Raw genomic sequence first — 27,061 nt, 5'->3', positions numbered from 1 at the left:
AGCCTTAGCCCAGGGGAAAAAAGAATAGGAAATATACGGAAGCCTTTAGTGACCGTTCTAAGTACACAACCACTATGTGTACAAAGCTGGTTTCACCACAAGAGTCTACCACTATAGCTGGAGGAACTCAAGTTCAAATCGATGGCTGAACCTCTTCTACCAGCCAAAATGATTATATAACCTGCTGTTGTACACCTGAAATCATTTTAAGGTCAAGTGCCTGTGATATGCCAGCTCTCTAATCTTCTGAAATCTGAGCAAACATTAAGAGTTGTAAAGCAGCAGGTGAAAAGCAGGGCAGCCGGGATGACTTAGGACTTTTAATAATACATGAGAATGTCAGAAAAAAATACTTTTGTTCTGGAACTCCTTGGAGACTATTCTCTAGCCAGCCACAAGAGGTCGTTGCAAGAAAAATGGCTACCTCTGCTATGCTCCCCTGCACCAGGCTGTGAGAGTCATTTAGAATCTGACAGTACTTTATAATCTCATTCTCCAGTTTCCAAAATATATGCTCAGAGATGTATAGTTACCCAACTTCAGGCTGGAGACTTTGAGGCAGGACTTCCTAGATTTCTGACAACTCTATCCTACTGCATTATGGGACTTGTAGCACAGATTTCAACATGCAGACCAGGCACCGCCTTTCCTCCAAAATATACATATTGAGATCTTTAAGTCTGTCCCTTATGGCGAAGACCACATACCATTTTAGTAGCCTTCCTCTGGATCGACTCCATCCATTTTATATCTTTTTGAAGGTGCGGCCTCCGGAACTGTATACAATATTCTAAATGAGGTCTCACCAGAGTCTTATACAGTAATACCTCTTTTTTTCCTACTGGCCATATCTCTTCCAATGCACCCTAGCATCCTTCTAGCTTTCACCCTTACCTTTTCAACCTGTTTGGCCACCTTAAGATCATCACAAACAATTACACCTAAGTCCCGCTCTTCTGTCATGCACATAAGTTATTCGCCTCCTAAACTGTATCATTCCTTTGGGATTTTGCAGTCCAAATATATGACCTTGCATTTCTTAGCATTAAATTTTAACTGCCAAATTTCAGACCATTCTTTAAGCTTCGCTAGGTCTTTCTTCATGTTATTCACACCATCTGGGATGTCTACTCTATTGCAGATTTTGGTATCATCCGCAAAGAGTCAAATCGTACCTGACAGACCTTCAGCAATATCGCTTATTCCAGAAACTTGACCATTCTCTGTTTTAAAAGCATTTCCATTAACTTGCTTACCATAGAAGTCAGACTTACTGGCCTGTAATTCCCTACTTCTACTTTTGTGGACAGGGACCACATCCACCCTTCTCCAGTCCTCCGGTACCATTTCCGACTCTAGAGAAGCATTGAAAAGGTCAGTCAGTGGAGCCACCAAAACTTCAGTTCCTTCAGCACCCTCGGATGTACACCATCTGGTCCCATCTCCACCTTTATTTTAGCTAGCTCCTCACGAACACAACCCTCTGAAAATTGATCAGGGTCTACCACTGCTCTATTCCTATTCATGTTTGTCTTCTGTGGTCTCACTCCCGGCACTTCAGCCATGAACACAGAACAGAAATATTTAAGCAATTCAGCCTTTTCTTTATCAGCTTCTACATATTCCCCCCCCCCCCCCCTTCACTTTTGAGTCTCAGAATGCCACTTTTGCACTTCTTCCTAGCACTGATATATCTAAAAAAAAGTCTTGTCTTCCCGTTTTACTGTGTCAGCTATTTTTTCTTCTATTTGTATCTTTGCTTTCCTGACTACACGACCAGCCTCTCTTAACTTTTCCAGATATTTTGCCTGTCTTCCTCTTTCTGTGATCTTTTGTAGTTTATGAAAGCTAATCTCTTTTCCCATACCTTCTCAGCTACTACTTTTGAGAACCAAAGCAGCCTTCTTTTCCTCTTTTACTTATTTGCCTCACAAAAAGGTTTGTCGCCCTTACAGTAACTCCTTTCAGTTTTGCCCACTGCATTTCTACTCCTTAAAGATGTTCACATCCAGACAATTCCTTAATGTAATCCCCCATCTGAACAAAGTTTTTTTTAAAAAGTCTAGAACCTTCATTTTTGAATGAGCCCTCTCTATACCCATCTTAATATTAAATCGTACCATGCAGTGATCACTGGATGCCAGATGATCACCCACTGTAAAATCAGAAACACTTTCCCCGTTTGTAAGCACTAAGTCCAGTATGACCCCATCCCGCATGGGTTCCATTACCAACTGCTGGAATAGTTCTCTTTGTAGAGAATCCAGGATCTCCCTACTTCTAGAAGACCCCACAATAGAAATACCCCAGTCAACATCTGGCATGTTAAAATCACCTATTAGCAAGACTTCCCCTTTTTTAGATATATTCTGAATGTCTATTAAATCTCTGTCCACTTTTCCGTCTTTGAAGAAGGCCTGTATATTACACCAATGTAAATATATTTACCATTCTCTCTTTTCAAATTGATCCACAGTGCCTATTCCTTGCCCTGCAATTGTGTGACTTTAATATGATCTTTAATATATAATGCTACTCCCTCTCCTTTTCTTCCTACCCTGTCTTTCCTGAATAGATTATAGCCCAGTATAACTACATCCCAGTCATGGTTCTCCCTGAACCATGTCTCCGTGATCGCCACTATATTCAACTCATCTTCTTTCATCACAGCTTCTTGATCCAGAATCTTGTGTCCCATACTTCGAGCATTAGTATATACTGCTTTCCAGACATTGCCCCCTTTTTCCATCCATCTAGAGATATTCAGTGATTTACTCACCCGGGGTCTTTATCACCCTGCCCTATCACTTCTAGTTTAAAACCCTCATCAATAGATTAGCCAGCCTGCCACTGAAAACACTTCTTCCCTTCTTTGACAGATGTATACCATCCCTGCTCAGCAGCCCTTGGAAAATCATGCCATGGTCCAGGAAGCCAAAATGCTCTTGACTACACCATCCACGTAGTCACGCATTCATCTCTAGGATGCGTGCTTCTCTGACTTGGCCCTTACCCTTGACAGGGAGGATGGACGAGAATACCACCTGCGTACCGGATTGATTCACCTTCTCTCCCAGAGCCACAAAGTCCCTTTTGATATGTTTGCAGGTGTACCTGGCACTATAGTTAGTGCCAACAAGGATAAGCAGCATCAGATAATAGTCATCAGGCTTGATGAGTCTTGACAATCTCTCTGTAACTTCTTGGATTTTGACACCAGGCCGGGATATCATGTCTGGTCTATAGATGGATGCTTCTGTACCTCTCAAAAGGGAATTGCCAACCACCACTACCTTATGCCTCCTAGTGATAATGGATCCAGCAATTTGGGGGATTTCAAGCTTTGGTCCTTCCTTCTTCAGTTCAAGGGTGGATGGAGTAACAGTACCAATCTGAGTCCAGCCTCTTCTTCCCCATTGCTGGAAATCTTTGATGCTTCATATGAACCATTTCATCGATATACCTCTCATTCTCATGGATGCTTCTCAGTCTTGCCACCTCCTCTCTCAGTTCCTTTATTTCCTTCATGAGGGATTCAAGCTGAAGACAGCTTGCACATGGAACCACTCCTTCCACCTGGGTAGCATTTTCTGTCTGCACAAAGACAGAAGTTGTAACCTCAGAAGCAGCTTTGGTGACATGATGTTTCCTAGTCATACTGTGGTTGCAGAAATACTTACACCTGGAAGAAAAAAGAAAGAGCAGGCCCGGATCGAATTGAATATCAATATTCGGTACAACCCTATTTTACATAAAAACCTGCTTTGCGTAGTGCGATACATATGTGGTTGTCATGATTTGGGCTGCTTGCAGTAGAGTGGGAGGAGAGTACCTGGGGGGAGGGATAGCTCTGGAAGAGGGTAGCATACTAGGATTTGGAACTGAGACTTGAGTGATTTGGGTGGGGAAGGGGGTGTTCTTTGTCATTGCTTTATATGCAGACAGTTATTTTTTCAAGTTTGTGATGTGTTGCAGAATGTGTATTGACTGTTTTTGTTTTTGAAAATAAAATTGTTTGACCATAAAAAAATATATTGAAAAACCTGCTTTGCACAGAGACTAAGAAAATTAACATATTTATTTAGAAAATCAAGTTTGTTCCTGGTGTGAGATTTTAAGCCAGCCCTACATTTCTGACAGCCTTTCCCTGATGCATTATGGCAGTGGTTCCCAACCCTGTCCTGGCGGACAACCAGGCCAGTCGGGTTTTCAGGATAGCCCTAATGAATATGCATGGAGCAGATTTACATGCCTGGCACCTCCATTATATGCAGATCTCTCTCATGCATATTCATTAGGGTTATCCTGAAAACCCGACTGGCCTGGTGGTCCTCCAGGACAGGGTTGGGAACCACTGCATTATGGGATCTGAAATGCTGATATCAATGGGTAAGATCAAGGATGTCAAAACTAGGACTGACAATTCGGTAACGTGGCAGATCTACTAGGCAGCAGAAGTGGGACACCTTGCAGATCCAGCTCATTCCACCCCCCCTTCCCCCCAACCCTCTAAAGGATTAAAAATACACACCTGGCCATCAAACTCAGCCCAGGCTCCAGGAATCTTGTCATTCCCTCGGATCCAGTTGTGAATTCCTTCTGCTGACTGGTCCCAGTTAATCTGTGGGAAAGACAATACAAGATCTCTATTTGCTAGGTGCCAGTATGGAAGGCACGGTTTATTCACTGCTAGAGAAAAGGGGCCAGTGATTCACTCTGCTCCACTCAGCCAGGCTGGTTTATTTATTTACAACAGCTGTAAAAATTAGCAACTAGTTTACATAGTGGTAAAATAATCTCATTTTATCAATGAATAAATCTATAACTGTAGAGCTTATCAAAGGTCAGGTTACAGAGTGATTTAATTAGGAGCGGCAGCAAAAAATAATATCTTTCACCCCAAGGAAAACAGGTTCATGTAAATGCTTCTCACAGACTGTATGTGATTCTGTGGCTATGTTTGATTTTATTTATTTTATATACTACTTATAACCTAAGTGGTTTACATTCAGATACTTAAGCATTTTTCCAGTGGGGGGATTAAGTGACTTGCCCGGGGTCACAAAGAGTAGCATGGCATTTGAACCCTCAACCCCACAGTTTTGAGGCTGTAGCTCTAACCACTGTGCCACACACTCCAACATTGCTTTTGACTTAATGTCCATCAAGATTTCAGGTATAGAGAGATAGATCTGCAAGTTGTCAGCACAGAGGTGATATTGGAAGCTATCGGATGGAGATTAGAGCAGCAAGAGAAGATGGAAAAAAGAAATGGGCCCAGGACAGAGCTCTGATGTACACCAACCAATAGTGGGATGGCAATGGAGGAGGATCCATCACAGCATATGCTAAAGGTGCAATGGGAAAGATAGGAAGAACAGCATGTGATATCAGAGCCCTGAAATCCAAGTGAGGATAGTGTATCAATGAGTAGGTGGTGATTTACCATGTCAAAAAATGCAGATAGATCAAGATGGATGATGATAGAGTAGAGGCCTTTGGATATGGCCAGGAGCAGATTATTGGAGACTTTCGTAAGGGCTGCATCTTATCCTAGGCACAAACACTTTTGCTATGTTAATAGTTGGTTTTCATGATATCCTTAATGAATATGCATGAGGCAGATTTGCATGCCTGTCACCTCTATTATTTGCAAATCTGATGCATGTATATTCATAAGGGATATCTTGAAAACCCGACGCTGGGGGTCCCCCAGAACAGGTTTAAGAACCACTGATTGTATCTCTAAGAGAAAAGAAACTGAAATAAACAGAGCAGATTTTTCTCTCCTTCCACCCGAGTACTCTCAACTGAAGGCAGTGACAGAAGTGTGTGGAGCCGAGCCGAACCAAACCTGAACTGCTTCCCATCCCAAGAACACTCGGCATCCACATGTCTTTTTGTTAAACAGTGTGAAAAATGTACTGTGTTATCAGATTCTGAAGAAATGGTAGCAAAAGAATTGTAATCAAAAATTAATTTATTTGCTCACTGCTGAGTGGATTCATGCATATTGTAGCTAGTCCTACAGTTACTTAGGCTGTGCTCATTAGTAACAAGCAATCTGAAAGAGTGCTGGGGAAGGCACCTTGGCAATTTCCTTCTTCTGAATCGGGTCATATGTGGCACCCTCCATGGGCTGAGGAATTCTGGGAGCAGCACCCTCATCAATCAACTTCACGGCTTCTACCTAGAGACCAAGGACAGATCAGTCACAGGCGCACAGTTTCTCTAACCTGCTAAGCACAGAGCACTCTCCTGCCACAGGGTACTTCCCATGTCTGCAGGAAGGAACAGCATCCTCAACTTTAACCTCTTCTTAAAACCGAAGAACCGCAGCTGGCTACTGCAGGCTTTCTTCAGTATTCAAAGTAATACCAGTCTAAGCGATATTCTGATGCTGTTCTATCCCCCACACATGCAAAGCTGACCACTAGGTCTTACCATGCCTTTCACTCCTTCGGGGAACAAGAACCTGTTGTACAGTGTATTGACGGTGTCGTCCAAATACACTTCGCACTCTCTCTGTAGCAGGATTGCCCCTGTGTCCAGCCCATCATCTGCCCAGAATATGGTGAAGCCCCCTACCTTGTCCCCGTGGATCAGGGTCCTGGAAGGAGAAAGAGAGGACCGACACAGACATAAGGAAACCCTGATCCTGGGCTCTTTCTGTCAGTAAGAAATATTGTGTACATTTCCATCTTGATATTGATGGGACTCTTATGATTTGCTGCTTTTACACCAGATAAATGCATTTTCATCTGTGTAAATGAGACCATTGAGAGAGCATACAGCCCACTGTTAGACAGTTCCTGTCCCAATCATCACAGTTTTACTGATGCATGCTTAATTACTATCAAATGATACTTTGTTGCTATTAAAAAGTGCTTGTTCTAAACGTGCTCAAAGTATTTTAAACTTAGCTTTTGTACATTCATGGTGTATCTATTAACATTCTTACCACAGTAATGGACTTATGCTAGTTAGGTAAATGTAGTGTTTAGTTGGAGGGGGGACTTTTATTTTTTTCTTACCAGTTGATGGATGATGCCCCTCTGTGACGGGGCAGAATGGAGGGATGATATATGATGGAGCCGTGCTTGGGCAAGTCAATAACCTCCATAGGAATGAACTGAGAGCAGAAAGGGAGCACATTCAGCTCAGCCCCCACAGAGCGATACGTCTCCACAACTTCTGGGATGGCTTGGCCCTTCAGCCTCCATCGGGGGAACTTAAACACTGGCACCCCATCCTTCTCTGCCTCTTTAGCTGTGTGGGAAACATGGAGCAAGCAAATCAACGTGAGGATCTCTGGGGAGCCAGAAAAGCAGCTCTCCCACCACCCCCTCAACTGGTCTTGTGACTTACCGAGAGGGTCAGCCTTGCCATCCTTGTCTGGAATGGTGAATACACCCACCACCTGGTGCCCCTCCTTTCGAAGCTCCGTATAGACTTCTTGCCCAAACAGGCTCTGGCCAATCACTGCTATCTTCATGCTATCCACTGGCCTGGAGGGATGAATTGCAAGACCTTAATGTAATCATCACAGCACAGAACCAGGCTCTCTGCCACAGGCTACATCCTTAACCCTGAAAATTGCAAGCTGCTATTTTAACTGCCACCTCCGTGCAATATTTCCCTCTTTATCCAGACCTGCCCAATCTTAAATTCTGACTTCCTGTTGCCGCAACATTTTGGATAACTGCAATTTTCAGTGCACAAAAATCAGATTTAATTTAAGAGCTAAACTGAACTCTAATCCCGTCACAGACTGTAAAAAGTTTTTGACAAGGCCATAGACTTTCAGTCTTCTTGGAACTGGAGAAAACAGATCCTTGCATGTTATAACATCTTTCATTAAATAATAAGAATTATCAAGCAACCAGGTATGTAAACTTTTGAGACCACTGAGAAACCTATGTGGCCAGCTCATGGATGTCATTTTTTCAATAATTCTTCAGTGGTTCTAGACTTACCAGCATGATGCTGGAAAAAGTTTCCCCTGTATCTACCAAAGACTAAAGACAGAAGGTCCTAACTTATTCTGCTTAGGAAACTAAGGAGACACCAAAGGTTAGATTCAGTACAAAGCAAGACCAGCTTAGTATGCATTATTTACTGCACGGTCAGTTCTATGCAGTATCTAATATAATAAAACGGTAAGCCGCGCATGCGCACTTCCTATGCGTGCGCCGGTTTTCCGTGAGCTGTAGCGACCCATAGGAAGTGCGCATGCGTGGCTTACGGTCTGCCCTGCTCCCTGCCGTATTGCATTTTTTAGTTGAAAGACGCAGCGGTGGCTACTCTCACGATCCCCGCCTGCGTTGGACTTCCGACGCAGGTGGGGATCATGAGAGAAGCCACCGCCGCGTGTTTCAACTAAAAAAAAAATTACGGCAAGGCAAGCAGGCCAGACCAGACCGGCAAAAGTGAGAGGTGGAAGCCTAATAGCCCCGGCAGCTGTCGGCCACTGTAGCTGTAGACCGCGGTGGCTGTCAGCAGCTGCAGGCCGCGGCTGCTAAGCACGGAGCATGGAGCCACCACAAGCGACAGCGAGGAGGGAGTGGGAGCAGGCCACAGAGGCTGTCGGTGCCTGCAGGCCGCGGCGGCTTTAGGCAGATGTCGGTGGAGGGCAGACAAAAAATAAAGGAGGTAAGGGTTGCTGCTGGACAGGAGAAGAGGTGCTGATGGATGGGGGGGGCAGAAAAGAGGTACTGCTGGACATGGGAAAAGGTGCTGATGGACGGGGGGGCAAAAAAAGGAGGGGGACAAAAAAAGGAAGGGAGGCCTACTGCTGGACAGGGTGAGCAAAAAATAGGTGCTGATGGACAGGGGGCAGAAAAAGGAAGGGAGGCCTACTACTGGTCAGGGGGAGCAAAAAATAGGTGCTGATGGACAGGGGAAGAGGTGCTGATGGACAGGGGGGCAGAAAAAGGAAGGGAAGCCTACTGCTGGACAGGGGGAACAGAAAAGAGGTACTGCTGGACAAGGGAAAAGGTGCTGATGGATGGGGGGCAAAAAAAGGAAGGGAGGCCTACTGCTGGACAGGGGGAGCAAAAAAGAGGTTCTGCTGGACAGGGGAAGAGGTGCTGAGGGACAGGGGGGCAGAAAAAGGAAGGGAGGCCTACTGCTGGACAGGGGGAGCCGAAAAGAGATGCTGCTGGATGGAGGGGGGGGCAGAAAAAGGAAGAGAGGCCTCCTGCTGGACAGGGGGAGCAGGAAAGAGGTGCTGCTGGACAGGGGGGGGAGTTAAAACAAAGGGAGAAGGGCTGCTGCTGGATAAGGGGACCAGTGAAGTGGTGGTGGTGGACACAGGGGAAGAAAAAGGAAGGGAGAATGCACAGGGGGAGCAGGCAAGGGGTGGTGGTGGATAGCCGAGGAAAAAGAAAGACAGAAAGAAAGAAATACAGAAACAGGCTAAGGAGAGAGAGAGAAAGAAAGAAATACAGACACACACATATATTCTAGCACCCGTTAATGTAACGGGCTTAAAAACTAGTTTACTAATAATGTGCTATTTCCTGCTCACCATTGGGAAAATGATTCATTCTTCACCCTCAGCAGGGAGAAGAGTCCTATGTGAACCAATCACAGCCAACCTCTCAGAGGGTGTGCCCAATCAGTGTGCAGAATGCAAATCACTCACTGCCAGAGGTCTCTGAAAGTCAGTGTTTGTGAGTCTGGTAACACAGCAGGATCTTAGTACAAAACAAAGTGATCAGAGCTTCCTCCTTCTTTATGCACACAGTCCTTTCCCACCCACCCACCTACCCCCTGCACCTCGCAAACCGCAAAGGAATGAGCCGGTGCAAGAGTCCTGGGTACCCTAAGCTAAGCCACCCCCTCATACTAAGATTCAAGTCCCTAGACCTGGACCCCCTCCAAATTGTTGATAATCAAACTCCACAACAATTCTATAAAAATGCATTATTGGATATCTTATTTTAAATATTTTACAGGTTGAGTTTTGCTTTTTTTTTTTTTTTTTAGCTGCTTTTTGCTACTCCCTAGAAGCTGCTGTAGGCGATCACCTAGTTTGACCTGTTGGTTGGGCTGACTTTACTCACCCCACAGGGGCATCAGCCTAGACTCATCCTGCACAGGCACAAACTGTCCATCCAATCTACCTTTTCTCTACCTCTCACAAACCTTTCAAGTGACACAAACCAGTTTTCCACCCACCAGATACACAAACCGACTCTCACCCAGCAAGGCACCACCTTTTCCTCGTCCCACCTGTCTGGGCACAGCCCCTGCCCATTCCTGTTAAAAAAATTTTTGCACGCATTTGCCAATTCCCATCCAGCTTGCAGAAACTCACTGGTACAAGCCGGAACGTTTCCCTCAAAACTGGAAGCCTCAATTCTTATGCCGAATCAGACCGTCCATGAAACCAAGAGAAAGCAATGTAGCAACCCTCCTGGCCCAGACGTTCACTCGCTGTGGCTTAGCTGCAGCAATGGATCCAGAGCCCGGCAGGACTTCAGCCTTTTGCAGTTCACCGGTGAATCAGAACGGAAGAGAAGCAGCTCCAGGTCCCTTGGGACAGTGTCCCTTGCTAGAGTTAAAAAGCTTGGCAGGCATTGCGGCTGGGAGGGGGCGTTTGGGGGCTGGAATAAGGTGGAGTCTAATTTTAGAAAATCCTTGAGTTTTGTTGCAGATCGGAATCTAGATAGAATCTGTTTCGGAGCCCTGAGGAATACAGTGGCTGGCAGCAGCTGGTTTCCACCCTCTTCCCTCCCACCCTTGCTGTGTCCCCCATGTGTCACACCCTCATTTCTCCCTGAACTGCAGGGAGCTGTCACGTTCACTGTATTTAACAGTCCACTTAAACTTATTTATTTATTTTCAGAAGAATGTTTGCTAGATACACAACAGATGGAGGGTAGTAGCAGGGGACAGAGGCAGATTTCTGGGCTCTCTGGACATAGGAATAAGACATTGAAGGAAATATAGGTCACCAGTAAATGAAGCCTTGTTATTGGTAAATTAATACATACCTGCACATCGCCCTGATACACATACACACCATCAGGGCGATGTGCAGGTATGTATTAATTTACCAATATACATATATATATAAATTAATACATACCTGCACATCGCCCTGATGGTGTGTATATGTACCACCAGGGTGCTGTTATTTATATATATATATATATATATATATATATATATATATATATATATATATATATATATATATATATACTGTATATATAATAAAGGCACCGGGTCGGGGTCTGCAGAGTGTCTTTCAGCTTCTGATGCAGCTATAGCAGGTTAAAGGAAGTAAGTGCTGACCTGGAAACTTTCTGAAAACTAAGCATGACCAGGCAGAAAGCACAGTTACTTACCGTAACAGGTGTTATCCAGGGACAGCAGGCAGATATTCTTTACGCATGGGTGACGTCACCGACGGAGCCCACGGTACGGACCTTTTTACTAGAAAGTTCTAGTTGGCCGCACCGCGCGTGCGCGAGTGCCTTCCCGCCCGACGGAGGAGTGCGTGGTCCCCAGTTAGTATAAGCCAGCTAAGAAGCCAACCTGGGGAGGAGGGTGGGACGTAAGAATATCTGCCTGCTGTCCCTGGATAACACCTGTTACGGTAAGTAACTGTGCTTTATCCCAGGACAAGCAGGCAGCATATTCTTTACGCATGGGTGACCTCCAAGCTAACAAAGAGGGAGGAGGGATGGTTGGCCATTAGGAAAATAAATTCTGAAGTACAGATTGGCCGAAGTGCCCATCCCGTCTGGAGAAAGCATCCAGACAGTAGTGAGTAGTGAATGTGTGAACTGAGGACCAGGTGGCCGCCTTGCAGATTTCCTCAATGGGTGTGGAACGGAGGAAAGCAACAGAAGCGGCCATAGCTCTTACCCTGTGGGCCGTGACAGCACCGTTTAGTGACAGACCGGCCCGAGCGTAACAGAACGCGATGCAAGCTGCAAGCCAGTTGGATAGCGTCCGTTTAGAGACCGGTCGACCCAAACGATTCGGGTCGAAGGTCAGGAAGAGCTGAGGGGACAAGCGGTGAGCCCTTGTACGATTGAGATAGTAAGCCAGGGCACGCTTGCAGTCCAGACTGTGCAAGGCCTGTTCTCCGGGATGTGAATGAGGTTTCGGGAAGAACACAGGCAAAACAATGGACTGGTTGAGGTGAAAGGCTGAGACCACCTTTGGAAGGAACTTTGGATGGGTGCGCAGAACCACCTTGTCATGGTGAAAAATAGTGAACGGTGGATCGGCAACCAGTGCATGAAGCTCACTAACCCTCCTGGAAGAGGTGATGGCAATGAGGAAAAGAACCTTCCATGTCAGAAATTTGAGCGAAGTTGTGGCAAGTGGCTCAAAGGGAGGTTTCATGAGGGCAGACAAAACCACATTCAGGTCCCAGACGACCGGAGGAGGCTTCAGAGGTGGTTTGATGTTGAAGAGGCCCCTCATGAATCGGGAAACCAGAGGGTGAGCCGTGAGAGGTTTTCCTAGGACAGGCTCATGAAATGCCGTGATGGCACTGAGATGGACTCTGATTGAGGTAGACTTGAGGCCTGCGTTGGACAGGGAGAGTAAGTAGTCCAGAACAGTTTCCACCGCTAAGGAGGTGGGATTGTGATGATGACGGAGGCACCAAGAGGAGAACCTGGTCCACTTCTGATGGTAACATTGGAGGGTGGCCGGTTTCCTGGAGGCGTCCAAAATGAGACGGACAGGCTGAGACAGATTTCCTGAAGAGGTCAGCCCGAGAGAAACCAAGCTGTCAGGTGGAGGGAAGACAGATTGGGATGTAGTAGAGACTGATGTTGCTGTGTAAGTAGAGTAGGAAACACAGGTAGAGGAATGGGCTCCCTGGAGCTGAGTTGAAGTAGAAGGGAGAACCAGTGTTGACGAGGCCACCGGGGAGCTATGAGGATCATGGTGGCGCCGTCCCTGCGGAGTTTGGATAAGGTCCGCAACATCAGAGGTAGAGGAGGAAAGGCATAGAGGAACCGATCCGTCCAGTCGAGAAGGAATGCATCCGGGGCCAGACGATGAGGAGAGAAGAGTCTGGAGCAGAACTGGGGCAGCTGATGGTTGTGAGGAGCTGCGAATAGGTCCATCTGCGGAGTGCCCCAGCGAGCAAAGATGGAGTGGAGCGTGGGAGGATCCAAAGTCCACTCGTGAGGTTGAAGGATGCGGCTGAGATTGTCGGCCAGGGAGTTCTGTTCGCCCTGGATGTAGACAGCCTTGAGGAAGAGACTGCGGGCCGTGGCCCAGGTCCAAATGCGAAGAGCCTCCTGACAAAGGAGGCGAGATCCGGTGCCGCCCTGTTTGTTGATGTAGTACATGGCAACTTGGTTGTCCGTGCACAGAAGCAGAACCTGAGGGCAAAGAAGGTGCTGGAAGGACTTGAGAGCATAGAACATGGCTCGTAGTTCCAGGAAATTGATGTGATGGAGACGCTCCTGCGGGGTCCAAAGACCTTGGGTGCGTAGGTCTCCCAGGTGAGCTCCCCATGCATAAGGGGAGGCATCCGTGGTGATGATCATGGAATGCGGGGGCAGATGAAAAAGAAGGCCCCTGGAAAGATTTGAGGAGTCCAACCACCATTGTAGAGATCGCTGAAGAGACGATGTCACAGAGATGGGATGAGAAAGAAGATTCGAGGTCTGTGACCACTGGTTGGCCAGAGTCCATTGAGGTGTTCTGAGGTGGAGTCGTGCCAGGGGAAGCACATGTACCGTCGAGGCCATGTGGCCCAGGAGGACCATCATTTGTCTGGCAGAAATGGAGTGATGAAGGAGCACCTGACGACACAGGCGGAGCAGAGTTCGCTGACGATCGGAGGGGAGAAACGCCCTCATTAGTGTGGTGTCGAGAACCGCTCCGATGAACTGAAGGCGCTGTGTTGGAAACAGATGCGACTTGGGGTAGTTGATCTCGAACCCCAGAAGATGGAGGAGAGAGATGGTATGATGAGTGGCTTGTAGCACAAGTGGAGACGTAGGTGCTTTCACTAACCAATCGTCCAAGTAGGGAAACACCTGGAGGTTGTGAGACCTGAGGAAGGCCGCCGCCACAATGAGGCATTTGGTGAACACTCTGGGCGATGATGCCAGGCCAAAAGGTAGCACCTTGTACTGATAATGGCGATGGTGCACCTGGAATCGTAGGTAGCGACGTGAGGATGGATTGATTGGGATGTGAGTGTAGGCCTCCTTGAGGTCCAGGGAACATAGCCAGTCGTTCCGAGAGAGATGAGGGTACAGCGTGGCAAGGGAGAGCATTCTGAACTTCTCCTTGACGAGACACTTGTTGAGGTCCCGGAGGTCGAGAATGGGACGTAGGTCTCCTGTCTTTTTTGGAACTAGAAAGTAACGGGAGTAGAATCCCCGGCCCCTTTGTTCCAGAGGTACTTCTTCGATGGCATTGAGTAGAAGGAGGGATTGGACCTCCCTCAGGAGGAGGGGGGTTTGAGTTGAAAGAGAAGCAGACTCTACGGGAGGATTGTCTGGTGGAAGAGTCTGGAAGTTGAGAGAGTAGCCGTGGCGGATGATGTTTAGGACCCACTGGTCCGATGTGATGACCTCCCAACGGCTGATGAAGATGTGGAGCCTGCCTCCGATTGGCTGAGGAAGAGGCAATGAGGGTGGAAGACTGGCTAAGCCCTGGAGAGAGGAGTCAAAAGGGCTGAGATGGTTTGGCAGGAGGAAGAGCCTTGGCCGGTTGATTAGACTGGGCACGAGCCTGGGTGTGCTGGTGTTGGCGGGCCCGCCTAGGTTGCTGTGGAGGTGGATTGAGCGGCCTAGCGGAGAACCTGCGTTGATATGAGGTTTGTGGCCTGTAAGGACGAGCAGGTGGAGCCTTTTTCTTAGGTTTTATGAGAGTGTCCCATCTGGTCTCATGGGCAGAGAGTTTTTGCGTGGTGGTATCCAGGGACTCTCCGAATAATTCATCACCAAGACATGGGGCGTTGGCTAATCGGTCTTGATGGTTGACGTCCAGATCAGAGACCCTGAGCCAGGCCAGGCGGCGCATGGCCACGGCGATGGCAGATGCACGGGAGGTGAGCTCAAAAGAGTCATAGATAGAGCGCACCATAAATTTTCTTAGTTGAAGCAGGCTAGAGACGTGCTGTTGGAAAAGTGGAACCTTATGCTCTGGCATGTACTTTTGCATGGCGGAGAGTTGCATTACCAGATGTTTGAGGTAGAATGAAAAATGGAACGAGTAGTTGTTTGCCCTGTTGGCAAGCATGGCATTCTGATAGAGCCGCTTGCCAAACTTGTCCATAGTTTTGCCCTCTCTGCCAGGAGGGGTGGAGGCATAGACACTGGAGCCCTGAGTCTTTTTTAAAGTGGACTCCACCAGGAGAGACTCATGAGGGAGTTGGGGTTTATCAAATCCTGGGATTGGTATAACCCTATAGAGGCTGTCCAATTTACGGGGGGCCCCAGGAACAGTTAGCGGGTTCTCCCAATTTTTATAAAAAGTTTCCCGTAAGATATCATGCACGGGCAACTTGAGGAACTCTTCGGGAGGTTGATCGAAATCTAATGCCTCCAGGAAAGCTTGTGACTTCTTAGAGTCAGATTCCAGAGGCAAAGACAAAGCACCCGACAACTCCCTGAGGAATTTTGAGAAGGAAGATTGTTCAGGTTTAGATGCGGTATCGGGTGCCAAAGGCTCTTCATCCGACGACGATGCATCCTCCTCGGTACCGGTAGGGGATTGTTCCCATAGGTCCGGGTCTCTGACATCGGTATGTGCGTGTCGAGAGACTGGAGTGGAAGGCTCGGCATGGTGAGTTTTAGACAAAGACTTGCCTGAGCGTACCGAGACGTTACCGGGTGATGTAGACCTGTGTCTGTCCCGGTCCCGAGAAGTACGGTGCCGGTCAGAGTCGTGGGGAGACCGGTGCCCTGCCCGGTCCCGAGGAGGATCGGTCGTCGTCAAGGCTATAGCCTCGGCATGGGAATGGAGATGCGGTGCCGAGAGAATGGGCATGGAGGAGTCCATAGGTACCGAGGGAGTGGATACCGGTTGGACGGTATGGGGCTCGGGCCGGTCTGGTACCGAGAGCAGCGGTGCCAAGATAGAGGGTAAGAGCTGCTTAAGTTGCTTGTGGAGTTGTTCCTGCAACTTGTCCTGGAGGATGGCCGCAATGCGGTCATCCAGGGGAGGCACCGGAACCACTTTTTTCTTCTTTGGTTCCATGGGTGCCGCTCTACACTCCGGCGATGAGGGGGCCGATGACGAGGCACTCACCGAAATCGGAGTGGAGCGTTTTTTGGCTCGGCGTGGAGCCGAAAGGACTGGTGTCGTCCCCGAAGTGGGAGGGCGCTCAAGGGTGGAAGGCTTCTTAGCCGGCTTACCTGGCGCCGGGGGCGCCGATGTCGACTCAGGCGGTGTCGAAGTGGTCGGTGTCGATTTCGACGGTGCCGCAGATGAAGAGGTCGAATCCATAGTCGGGCCGGTGCCGAAAAGTAGATTTTGTTGGATTTGACGATTCTTCAAAGTGCGTTTTTTAAGAGTGGCACAGCGGGTGCAGGAATCCGCCCGATGATCCGGTCCCAAGCACTGTAAGCACCAGTTGTGTGGGTCAGTGAGGGAGATCGGGCGTGCACACCGCTGGCACTTCTTAAAACCGGGCTGCGGGGGCATGAATGGGAACACGGCCTCCGCAAAATCAAACCCCGAGGCCTGGATCGTGCTAACAGGCCCCGCCGGGGTAGGAACGAAAAATAAAGCAAAAAGAAAGAATTTTTTTTTTTTTTTTTTTAAATAGAAAGAAAAAAGCACCCGAAGGTGAAAAAATCGAAAAAAGAACGCGAGCGGGAAGGCAAAAGGAGTATTTCAACGACGTTGAAAAACACACGTCTTCTTCGCTCCGCGGAAACGAAGAAACTGGGGACCACGCACTCCTCCGTCGGGCGGGAAGGCACTCGCGCACGCGCGGTGCGGCCAACTAGAACTTTCTAGTAAAAAGGTCCGTACCGTGTGCTCCGTCGGTGACGTCACCCATGCGTAAAGAATATGCTGCCTGCTTGTCCTGGGATAAAAGCAATACTGACAGCCAGCAGGAATTTGTGACACAGAGTGGTTGGGAGGTTGGCATCAGTCCTTCAGGGATTGCCTCATAGAAAGTGTCTAGTCAGTAAGCAATCAACATAGATGCCCTCTGTGATCTTGAGCAAATCACCTCACTTTCCATTGTCTCTGGTACGATACACATTGCAAGTCCGCTTGGAAAGGGAAATAACTTGTTTTGAGCTTGTATTTGGAAAAGGCCAATAGTTAAATCTAAATACAATGTCCTTGGGCTGAGAGGTATCAACTGAATGACTCCAGGAATGGTCTGGGAGAGTGAAGTGGCTATGTGTGACAAGGGTATTTTTCAAAACTAGCATTGCAATGAACATGAAAATTCAGAAGGGGACACAGGGATAGGCAAAATTAAAAACATTCTTGTTCCAGGATGCCTTTGGACAACAACTGTCCTCTTAAGGACAAAAACCTTAAAATTATTACTTTTTACCCTAACTCACTGTTTTCCTTTTTTGTTTCACTTTTCTTTTACAATTGTAGTTCTTCCCCTCTTTTCCTATTGTTTGAAGTTGGTCTATATGTCTTATTAAGTGTTTTAGATTTTATCTAGTATCCCGATTTTTAATATGTTTTTATGTAAATTTTATATTGTACACCACTTAGAAACCTGATTAAGCGGTTTAAAAATGTTTTTTAATAAACTTGAAACTTGCATGGAAGATAAGTTATAGGATTAGACCTAGGGCCAGCTCTTCCACAAAGGAGACAGCACCATAGGAGAAACTTTACAGAATGATTGGGGGTGCTAAATCCATCACAAATTACCCCTCCTTGGACAAAATGAAGGCATCTCTCAATATTGGGGGGACACAAGCACTCACTGAGTAGAGCACATGAGGAAGAAGGAGAGATCAATTGCTGGACATCCTAATGGGGGAGCAAGGATGGAAGGGGAGATGCTGGATATGGGGAGTGTAGGAAAGGGAAGGGAAGAGGATTTGATAGACCACCTTTCTGTGGTTACAATCAAAGCAGGTTATATATTATATACGGGTACTTATTTTGTACCTAGGGCCAAGGAAGGGTTAAGTGGCTTGCTTAGAACCACAAGTAACTGCAGCAAGAACTGAACCCAACTCTCCTGGTTCTCTTTGCACTAACCATTAGGCTACTGCTCCACTCCAGAAATGCTGGCTATGAAGGGGGAGGGAGAGGGAATAGAAGGGGAGATCTTGGACATGAGAGTATAGGAGAGGGATGAAAAAAGGCTGGACAGGGGGTGTAGGAAAGAGATAGGGACATTCTGGACATAGAGAAGATGCTGGATATGGGGCATATAGTAAGGGGAGATTCTGGACACGAGGGTGTAGGGAAGAGATGCTGGAAAGGAGTGGAGGAAAAGGGAGATTCTGGACACGAGGGTGTAGGGAAGAGATAGAGAGATGCTGGACATAAGGAGTGAAGGGAAGGGGAGATGCTAAATACAGGGGGTGTAAAAAAGGCAAAGGGAGATGCTAGATATAGGGAGGGGGGTACATGAGGAAAGGTTAGCCTAGGGCGTCAGATACCTATGGGCTATCCCTGATTAGATTGAGGACACAAACTATTCACTTGTGTTTTATCATTCATAAATAACTGTGCAAACTAGTAACATGGTAAATGACGGCAGAAAAAGATCTGCATGTTCTGTTCGGTCTGCACAATAGGATAAACTCATACGGTATGATGTGATACTACATATGTTTACTTGATTTGTCATTGCCCTGTTTGGAAGAAGCATGCATTTAATGACATTGCTCCTGAAATGAAAATAAAGTCTAACCAAAACAAAACGAACAATGCTGCATACTACACGAGAAAAACAAAACAATATTTGGACTGCCCATCTTTCTGTTTAACACTGGGCACTATTTCTGCTGGCATTATACAATACAAAGATGCACAAATCCTCATGCGTCTGTAACAGAGGCATCTGCCTGCCCTATTAACTGAGGTGCCTCTGTTGTAAAGTTACCTTCTAAAAGGTTCTGCCGTACATTTCAATACTGACCAACCCAGCCAAAGACCAGTGTTCCTGGCTCTGGTGTATTAAAATTTTTGTCTGTCTAGGTGTCTTGCCTAGCTCTTTCAGTGTATTCTGCAAATGATTTTCTCTCTCTCCTACGAGAGGCCGCTGAAAAGTTCTCAGTCCAGCCAAGAGAATGATGTGGAGCCATGAAACTTACAAGTTATTCCACACTTTGAGATAAAGGGGGAGCTACTATGAGAAAAGTCTTAATAAATCAGCCCTCAACCTGATATGTGATCAGAATTCTAATGAATCTATGGGTTTTGCATAATCTTTTTATAATCCATAAGGTATCTTGGGACCCTAAACACAGAGCTGCTCAAATACTTGTTTCCTGTGCTGATCTTCTTCCAAAGCTCTTTTTAGCATTGGAGAATAGTTTTGCCTTGAAGAGTCAACTTGCCATTCTTAGGGTCACCCAAAGTCAGGCTATTGCCACAGCTGCACTGACACTTTGATCGGCACCAGGCCCTAGGCCAGAAGTTATCTATTGACAGGTGGGGTAATGGCAATCAAGGCCTGGCTTGGTCTTATCTAAAGCAAACTTTTGACCTAAATGTAAATGTAAGATCTTGAACCCAGAAAGAGCTGATAGCAAGCCAGATGCCGTCCGCTCCAAAACTTCCCTCTCCCATGTCATGGAAGCCTCTCCTTTTGCTCTGTTGCATAGAAACAGATATTGCTGAAGGCTTGTCTGATAATATTTGCCTCTTTGCAGATGATACCAAAATCTGCATTCGAGTAGACACCCCTGATAGTATGGAAGTTTGAAGAATGGTCTGAAATTTGCAAGCTAAGATTTAATGCTAAGAAATGCAAGGCCATGCATCTGGCTGCAAAAACCTGAGGGAACGGTACAGTTTAGGCCAGTGTGTCGCAAACTGTGTTGTGGCACACTAGTGTGCCTCCTGAGATTTCAGGTGTGCCATGGTACACGGGAAGAGGAGAGGTGCCGATGTTGGTTGACTGCCTACAGGATGTGCCTCCTGCAGCAATCAGCCAGCACCAGCTCCTCTCCTTCTCTCCAGCCCTCTTCACTGCTGCCACCCCTGCTGGCATTTCAGGGTCCGTCTGGAGGGCCTTCGCGCATGGGCGAACATTGATGTGATGACATCATGCATGTGCGTGACATTATCACGGCAACATCCGCACACTTCTGGATGCCTCAAGCCACAGCCACTACGTTTAGTGTGCCACAACTTGAGAAACTTTGCAGGACACTGGTTTAGGGGGTGAAGAACTTTTGTGCATGAAAGAGAAGCAGGACTTGGGTATGATAGTATGTGATGATCTTAAGGTAGCCAAACAGATTGAAAAGGCAATGGTGAAAACTAGACGGATGCTAGGGTGCATAGGGAGAGGTATTGCCAGTAGGAAAAAAAGAGGTATTGATGCCCCTGTATAAGACTCTGGTGAGACCTCATTTAGAATATTGTGTACAATTCTGGAGGCCCCACCTTCAAAAAGATAGAAAAAGGATGGAGTCAGTCCAGAGGAAAGCTACTAAAATGATGTGTGGCTTTCGTCATAAGGCGTATGGAGACAGACTTAAAGATCTCAATCTGTATACTTTGGAGGAAAGGCGGAAGAGGGGAGATATGATAGAGACATTTAAATCAATCTCCAATCAAAAAATGTTATTAGCCAAGTGGTGGAAATGCCCACTGAAAAATCATTTCATTACAGTGGTGTAAAAGCCTCAACTTTGTTTTACATGCAGACAGCAACCCAATGAGTTTTTCAGCCGTTCTTATTCTGTATCATGAGCAAATAACTCCACTATCTTACAAAAATGCAATCTTTCAACATGGGAACATATCCCACCACTGTGCACAAGGAACAGGAAAAAGAACCTGAGGAAAGGTTTCACTTATCTTCACAGCTGTTAATAAGGCCAGGATCGCGATCCAACGCAGTGATCTTCCTGCATGCTCGGCATTTAAAGTGAAGGTAAGAAACCGATGTCCAGATCCAATAAGGCTCTTGTTTCACCAACAAATGGCTGCTTCAGGGAGTTCCCTCCTATTCCGTCCACCGTACAAAGTACAAAATATAAAATGACAAAGAGTTATTTAAAAATGAAAAAGAAAATTGAGCCTAGACCAGTGAGGATTTAACACATGGTCCTCCCCGGAAAACATGACCTGTAATGGGATGGAGGAGGGGTGTTTCTGAGGTCTTTGGCATTACTATCGCATATAAAGGATAAGGTAAAGTTGATGGTGTAAGAGAGTTAAGCACCTTAGAAACAATATTATAAGTGATCTCTTCGCAAGAGGCACATCCTGTAGACAGTCATCCAGCGCCGGCACCTCTCTTCTTCCCGTGTACCGTGGCACACCTGAAATCTCAGGAGGCACACAGTTTGCGAACCACTGTCTTAGAGAGCGGAAGAGGCGGATGGACCAACTGGATGGGCCATTTGGCCTTTTTCTGCCATCATGTTTCTATATTCCTATTGGCAGATGAGAACTTGCTCCTTTGCTTCTCTATTGATTCTTTTCTCATTGACACACCACTGTATGCCTCGCAGCATAACTAAGCTTTGGGGTATTTGGAAGTTGGACCCCTGAAGAAGGTAGTTCTAGCTGAAACACTGATCGTATTGGGTCCGCACCACAGTTCATTGATGTGTGTTGTATGGATTGATAATATTTTACAAATGCTCCAAATGATGCAAGTACTATCACAATAAACTTTGACATCAAGTATCTCACATCCAAAGTACTATTTTTTGGTTTCCCCTTGGTTTCCTTTGGATTCTGTTAGCGTTGGGTTTTGTGTTTTGTTTTTTTTTGTTTTGTTTTTGGGGGGGGGGGTTCTGGACCTATTCAGTAACACTGCACATAAATGGCAGATAAAGGTTAAAGGGAATGGGTTTGATGTACTGCCTTTCTGTGGTCCAACCAAAGCAATTTAACATTTATTACATGCAGGTACTTTCTCTGTTCCTAGTGGAATCACAAGCTGCTCTTGTACTTGGGGCAAGAGGGTTAATGACTAAAAGGAAGATAATTTCCACATGTACAACTTAGATTGTTGAGCTTTAATTCTTCACGCTCCCGTGGAGTAGCACGCCAAGCACAATACTGGTGCAACATGTAAGTTTCAGAATTTTGCCACTAGATGGCAGCAAAAGGATATGTTATAATAATGTTTATATAACCAAACGGCTATTTCCTCCATGCTGATGTAGAAATTAAACATATAGGCACACACAAAGCTGCATTGCCTATAAGAATAGCTTAAAATTTTTCTCTCAGAAATAAGCACAGACGTAGCAGAAGTGCAGGCAGCTTATACACTGCCCCATGACAAGATAAGAGGTCATAGCCTGAAACTGAGTGGCAGCAGGTTTAGGACAAATGTCAGGAAGTTCTGTTTCACTCAGCGAGTGGTGGGTGCTTGGAATGCACTCCCGGAGGAGGTTATGGCGGAGACTACGGTACTGGGATTCAAGCGCAAGTTGGATGCACACCTTCTTGCATATCATATTGAGGGATACGATAAAGTCGGGTCTCCAAAAAGGAGTACCTAACTGGGCCGCCGCATGTGCGGAGCACCGGACTAGATGGACCTCGGTCTGATCCGGTGAGGGCGTTTCTTATGTTCTTATGACACTTGTGCTGGAGGGTTATCGGCCAAGCAGAAAACAGTATCAGTCTGTCCTTGAAGTCCTGTGGTCGTTTCTCACTTTGTTTTGACAATCAAAGAGCTCTGTCAGAAGAAAACCCCAAAAATCATCTAATGCCTTTTTTCCACTGCTGTTCCTGTAGCATTTTCAAGATAGGGCCACTCCTTCACCCAACCTCCTCTCCCTCCATCTCCAAAGTGCACCTGACCCTTTGTACCTTGCTTCCACTCAGCTAAATGTGCTCGGAACCTCCTCAGGAAACCTGCAAAGTACATGAGGGCTTTTATGGTACAAGAGATCAATACTCCCTCTAAGGACTTGGCAGGTGCGTGTAAAGTTTTTCTCATATGAGCGACAAACTCTTTAAAAACCCTTTGTATGAGCAACAAATTCAAAAAAACAACAATTTTCCAGATTTGTTAGTATTTTTCTGAGTGTAGGGTTATCAGATGTCTGAGAAACCCCGGACATGTCCTCTTTTTAGAGGACTGTCCAGGTGCCCGGATGGACTTTCCAAAACCCAGCAGTATGTCTGTTTTGGAAAGCCCAGACGGGCTCCGGCCACATCTGGAGGGCCTCCGAGTATGCGCGGATAACACCACACCCATCCGTGGAAGCTCCAGGCCCTCCAGACGCAGTCAGAACTCATCAGGGAAGAAGAGAGGAGGTTTGTGGGGGTGGAACGGGGCAGAATGGGGCAAGGCTGGAGGCGGAATAGGGTGGAGCTATATGTCCTTTGTTCTGGCTTAAGCGATCATTCACCTAGGGCAGAAGCTTCTGGAGGGTGTCAAAGAGCAGTTATAGTCAGAGCAAAGCTAGATCGTGTCAACCACAAACTCATATTTTAAACAGGAGATGCTTTTGGCAGTAAGGAGGGTGGACAGTTTTCAAATGGTCCAATTTACCTAGATTATTCTGGGAGGGGTGGTGGTGGGGGACCTTAAAGTTAATCGAAGGAGGCATGTGGGTGAAAGCTTATTTAGGGATTTTAATCCCTTTCACTAGCCCTGGAAACTCCAGGATATGTAGAAAGCAGGAGGTCACCTTACAGAGGTCACCAGGCTTCTCTTAGGCCTGAGTGTAGCTAATATAAACCAGGGAAAACCAAAAAAACTCTGTGGAGTGACGATGTTCCTAAATGGACTTTATTTGAAAGTATCAAAGTTCCAAAGGTACACTAAAATCATCCACATAAAATAATTCCATCCACATAAAAGTAAATCATCCACATAAAAGCCTTAAAGGACCTAATCCGCTAGGGATACAGGACCCAACACGGTCCGCGTTTCGACAAATGCAAATGCAAGCAGTGTCTCACTTCCGGTTCACCACACAATTGTTTCCCACGTACATACCTTTATAGGACCCCCAGGGACCCCTGAAGAAGACTTTTTGTCGAAACACAGACCGTGTTGGGTCCTGTATCCCTAGCGGATTAGGTCCTTTAAGGCTTTTATGTGGATGATTTACTTTTATGTGGATGGAATTATTTTATGTGGATGATTTTAGTGTACCTTTGGAACTTTGATACTTTCAAATAAAGTCCATTTAGGAACATCGTCACTCCACAGAGTTTTTTTGGTTTTCTCTAGATTTTCTTCTTTGTGGATATTTTGGGGTCAATTCCTTTTGTTTTTTAATATAAACCAGGAACAGGTTAACATTCCCACAATGGGCCTCTCTCTCTCTTAATCTCTTTCTCTCTCTCTCTCTCACACACACACACAAAATATTTTTTCATATGTCATCTCCAAAAATACTTTTTCTAGATTAGACCACACAAGTACAAAACAGAGGCATGTCAGGAGGTCTTCCTTCCTCTACTAGAGTATGCTATTCATAAATCTTTCACATGCTCTGCCAATCAGTGATCACTGTATGAGGAGGAGCTAATATTAAGCCCCTCCCTTAGATTCCTACCTCCCATCAGCCTATCAGAACAGGGCTCATGGGTCACTTGTCAGCTGGTCTGAAGGTTGGCACTAAACTTGAATAGTTGAGGTCACCGTGGCTTGCTTTCAGATCCATTTAGAACTGGCTTAGGACATGGAAAACATTGCTTTCTAAATTTAATGTAATCTGCCCTTTGTTGAATAATCACTCCCCCCTCCCAGTAGTAACTTTTCTTTTTTTCTTCAGTTCTAATTCATTGTTAAATCTGTTGTAAGTACGAAAGATGCTCCTTCAGATTATGTACAATACCCTCTCATTCTATAATCTTAGGTAGGGTTACCATATGGCTCCAGGAAAAGGAGGAGAGATTAAGACATTCAGGTTTTACTTCCATTGCTTGCAGTAGATGTAAAACCCGGATGTCTCAAACTGTCCTCCTTTTTCTGGAGCCATATGGTAACTCTAATCGTAGGGGTCCTTTTTAGTTACCTGTGCTAATGGATTTAGCACTTGCTGCATGCTGCACAGCCCATTGTATATGTATGGGCTTCATGGCGCTTATTCACTTATTTCACAATCTACCATTCTAGGCAGACTTTAGATGTTTCGATTTGCTGCACCCAGAGACAATGTTCATTGATGTCAACAACATCCTACAGGCACTTCCAAACCATGAAGGCCCTGCAAAACTCTGCTTATTGTGTGACCTGCCCTAAAAATTGTAGAAGAAAACTTGAGCTTTTTGACTGATGTTAAAATGTGGGGGTGGGCGAGGGGGAGACAGGGCAGCTCAATAGAGCCTTCCATTTCATCAGAAGAGGAAGAATTTGACCCCCCTGGTGTTGTCTTGGTTGAGTGTAATATTTCCAGCTCACTGCCATAAAGGATGTTATATACATACCATCTTGGCTAGTTAATAATCCATTTATAGAAATGAGTTTACACAGTAGCAAGCTGACTCTTGCCTGACATTCTTAATAAACAGCCGGCTTTAGTGTACAGAACCTTAGCATGATTTATTAAACTGTGTAAGATGAACACGTTAGCCAGAACTGGGGCCAGCCTTTTGGAAACTCAGAATTGCCACCTTTGCTTTTTTCATGGCTTAAAGTAAAGCAGGGCAAAGATAAGACTCCCCCCCCCCTCTGCATTTTAAATAGAAAGTTTGATCCATAGAATGAAAGATGCAAATATCAAATTCAGATGGTCAGAAGAAAAATGGATGAGAAAGATGAATAACAGCATTTGATTACGACGTGGGCTGCAGGGCATCACTCCACAGATGTATTTGAGCAGTGGTTCTCAGACCTGTCCTGGGAGACCACCAGCCAGTCAGGTTTTCAGGAACTCCCGAATGAATATGCATGAGAGAGATTTGCGTATGACAGAAGTGACAGGCATAAGGCTGCGGCGCGATTGATTGGTGGCACAACCAAAATTGAACCTATTACGCCAATTCTGGTTCAGTTGCACTGGTTGCCCGTGCAAGCTCGAACTGAGTTTAAGGTGCTTTGTTTGATTTCTAGAGTAGTGCATATGCAATGTCCATTGACAGGTGTCTGTTCACTGAGGACCAGCCTATTAGGAAATTACGTTCAGAGAAGCAGCTTTGTTTGGAGGTTCTCTCGCCGAGTCAGGTGAAGTCAGGAAGTTTGCCGACCATTTATGATAGCAGTTCAGGGAACTATGTTGTGGAATACTCTGCCACTTGAGGTAAAGAAGGCATCAACTTTACATCATTTTAAGAAATTATTGAAGACAGTTAATTAGACGCTATCTTTCTTCATGAGTTTCGTATCAGTTAATTTTTAAATATGCTGTATCGTATGGGAAAGATTGTGTTGGCTGTATTTTAATTATGTAATTCGCAGAGAACTAGAGGATGGCCTTACTGGATCAGAACAATGGTCCCTCTAGGAGACCAATCTAAGTCACAAGTATCTGACAAAAAACCCAAACATTCCATGCCACTGATCCAGGGCAAGCAGCGGCTTTCCCCAGGTTTGTCTCAACAGCAGACTATGGACTTTTCCTTCAGAAACTTGTCCAAGCCTTTTTTAAAACCAACTACATTAACCGCTCTTACCACATCCTCTGGCAAAGTGTTCCAAAGTTGAACTATTCTCTGAGTGAAAAAATATTTCCACCTATTGAATGCCCCCTAGTCTTTGTAAATCCTGATGCAGTTAAAAAAAATAAAAAATAGATCCACTCAAGATTTTGTAGACTTCAGTCCTATCTCCCCTCAGCCGTCTCTTTTCCAAGCTGAATAGCTCTAACTTTTTTAGTCTTTCCTCATATGAGTAGAGTTCCATCCTCTTTATCATCTTGGCTGCTCTTCTTTGAACCTTTTTTAGTGCCGTTATAACTTTCTTGAAATAAGGAGACCAGAATTGAATGCAGTACTCTAGGTGAGGTCTAGGCGATACAGAGGCATT

The 27,061-nt window shown here is 45.9% G+C and overlaps 1 protein-coding gene across 4 annotated transcripts in view; it reads right to left on the bottom strand.

The window, feature by feature from the left end:
- ALDH1L1 (aldehyde dehydrogenase 1 family member L1) overlaps positions 1–27,061 on the bottom strand; it is a 101,982-nt gene that overhangs the window by 27,458 nt on the left and 47,463 nt on the right. For 3 of the 4 annotated variants that reach the window (XM_033926481.1, XM_033926484.1, XM_033926482.1), the window contains exons 3-7: positions 7,369–7,508; positions 7,035–7,269; positions 6,445–6,610; positions 6,089–6,190; positions 4,532–4,621 (exon numbers count right to left, since the gene is read on the bottom strand). In XM_033926481.1, the coding sequence (XP_033782372.1) occupies positions 4,532–4,621; positions 6,089–6,190; positions 6,445–6,610; positions 7,035–7,269; positions 7,369–7,508 (733 nt within the window). Of the gene's footprint in view, positions 1–4,531; positions 4,622–6,088; positions 6,191–6,444; positions 6,611–7,034; positions 7,270–7,368; positions 7,509–10,321; positions 10,633–27,061 lie in introns of those variants that run through there. The other variant, XM_033926483.1, reaches the window with a different exon arrangement.

Source organism: Geotrypetes seraphini, chromosome 17 (genome assembly GCF_902459505.1).
Source record: "Geotrypetes seraphini chromosome 17, aGeoSer1.1, whole genome shotgun sequence".
Taxonomy (NCBI): Eukaryota; Metazoa; Chordata; class Amphibia; order Gymnophiona; family Dermophiidae; genus Geotrypetes; species Geotrypetes seraphini.
Note: the sequence above shows the minus strand (reverse complement) of the source record. Positions and strands in the feature narration are given on the sequence as shown.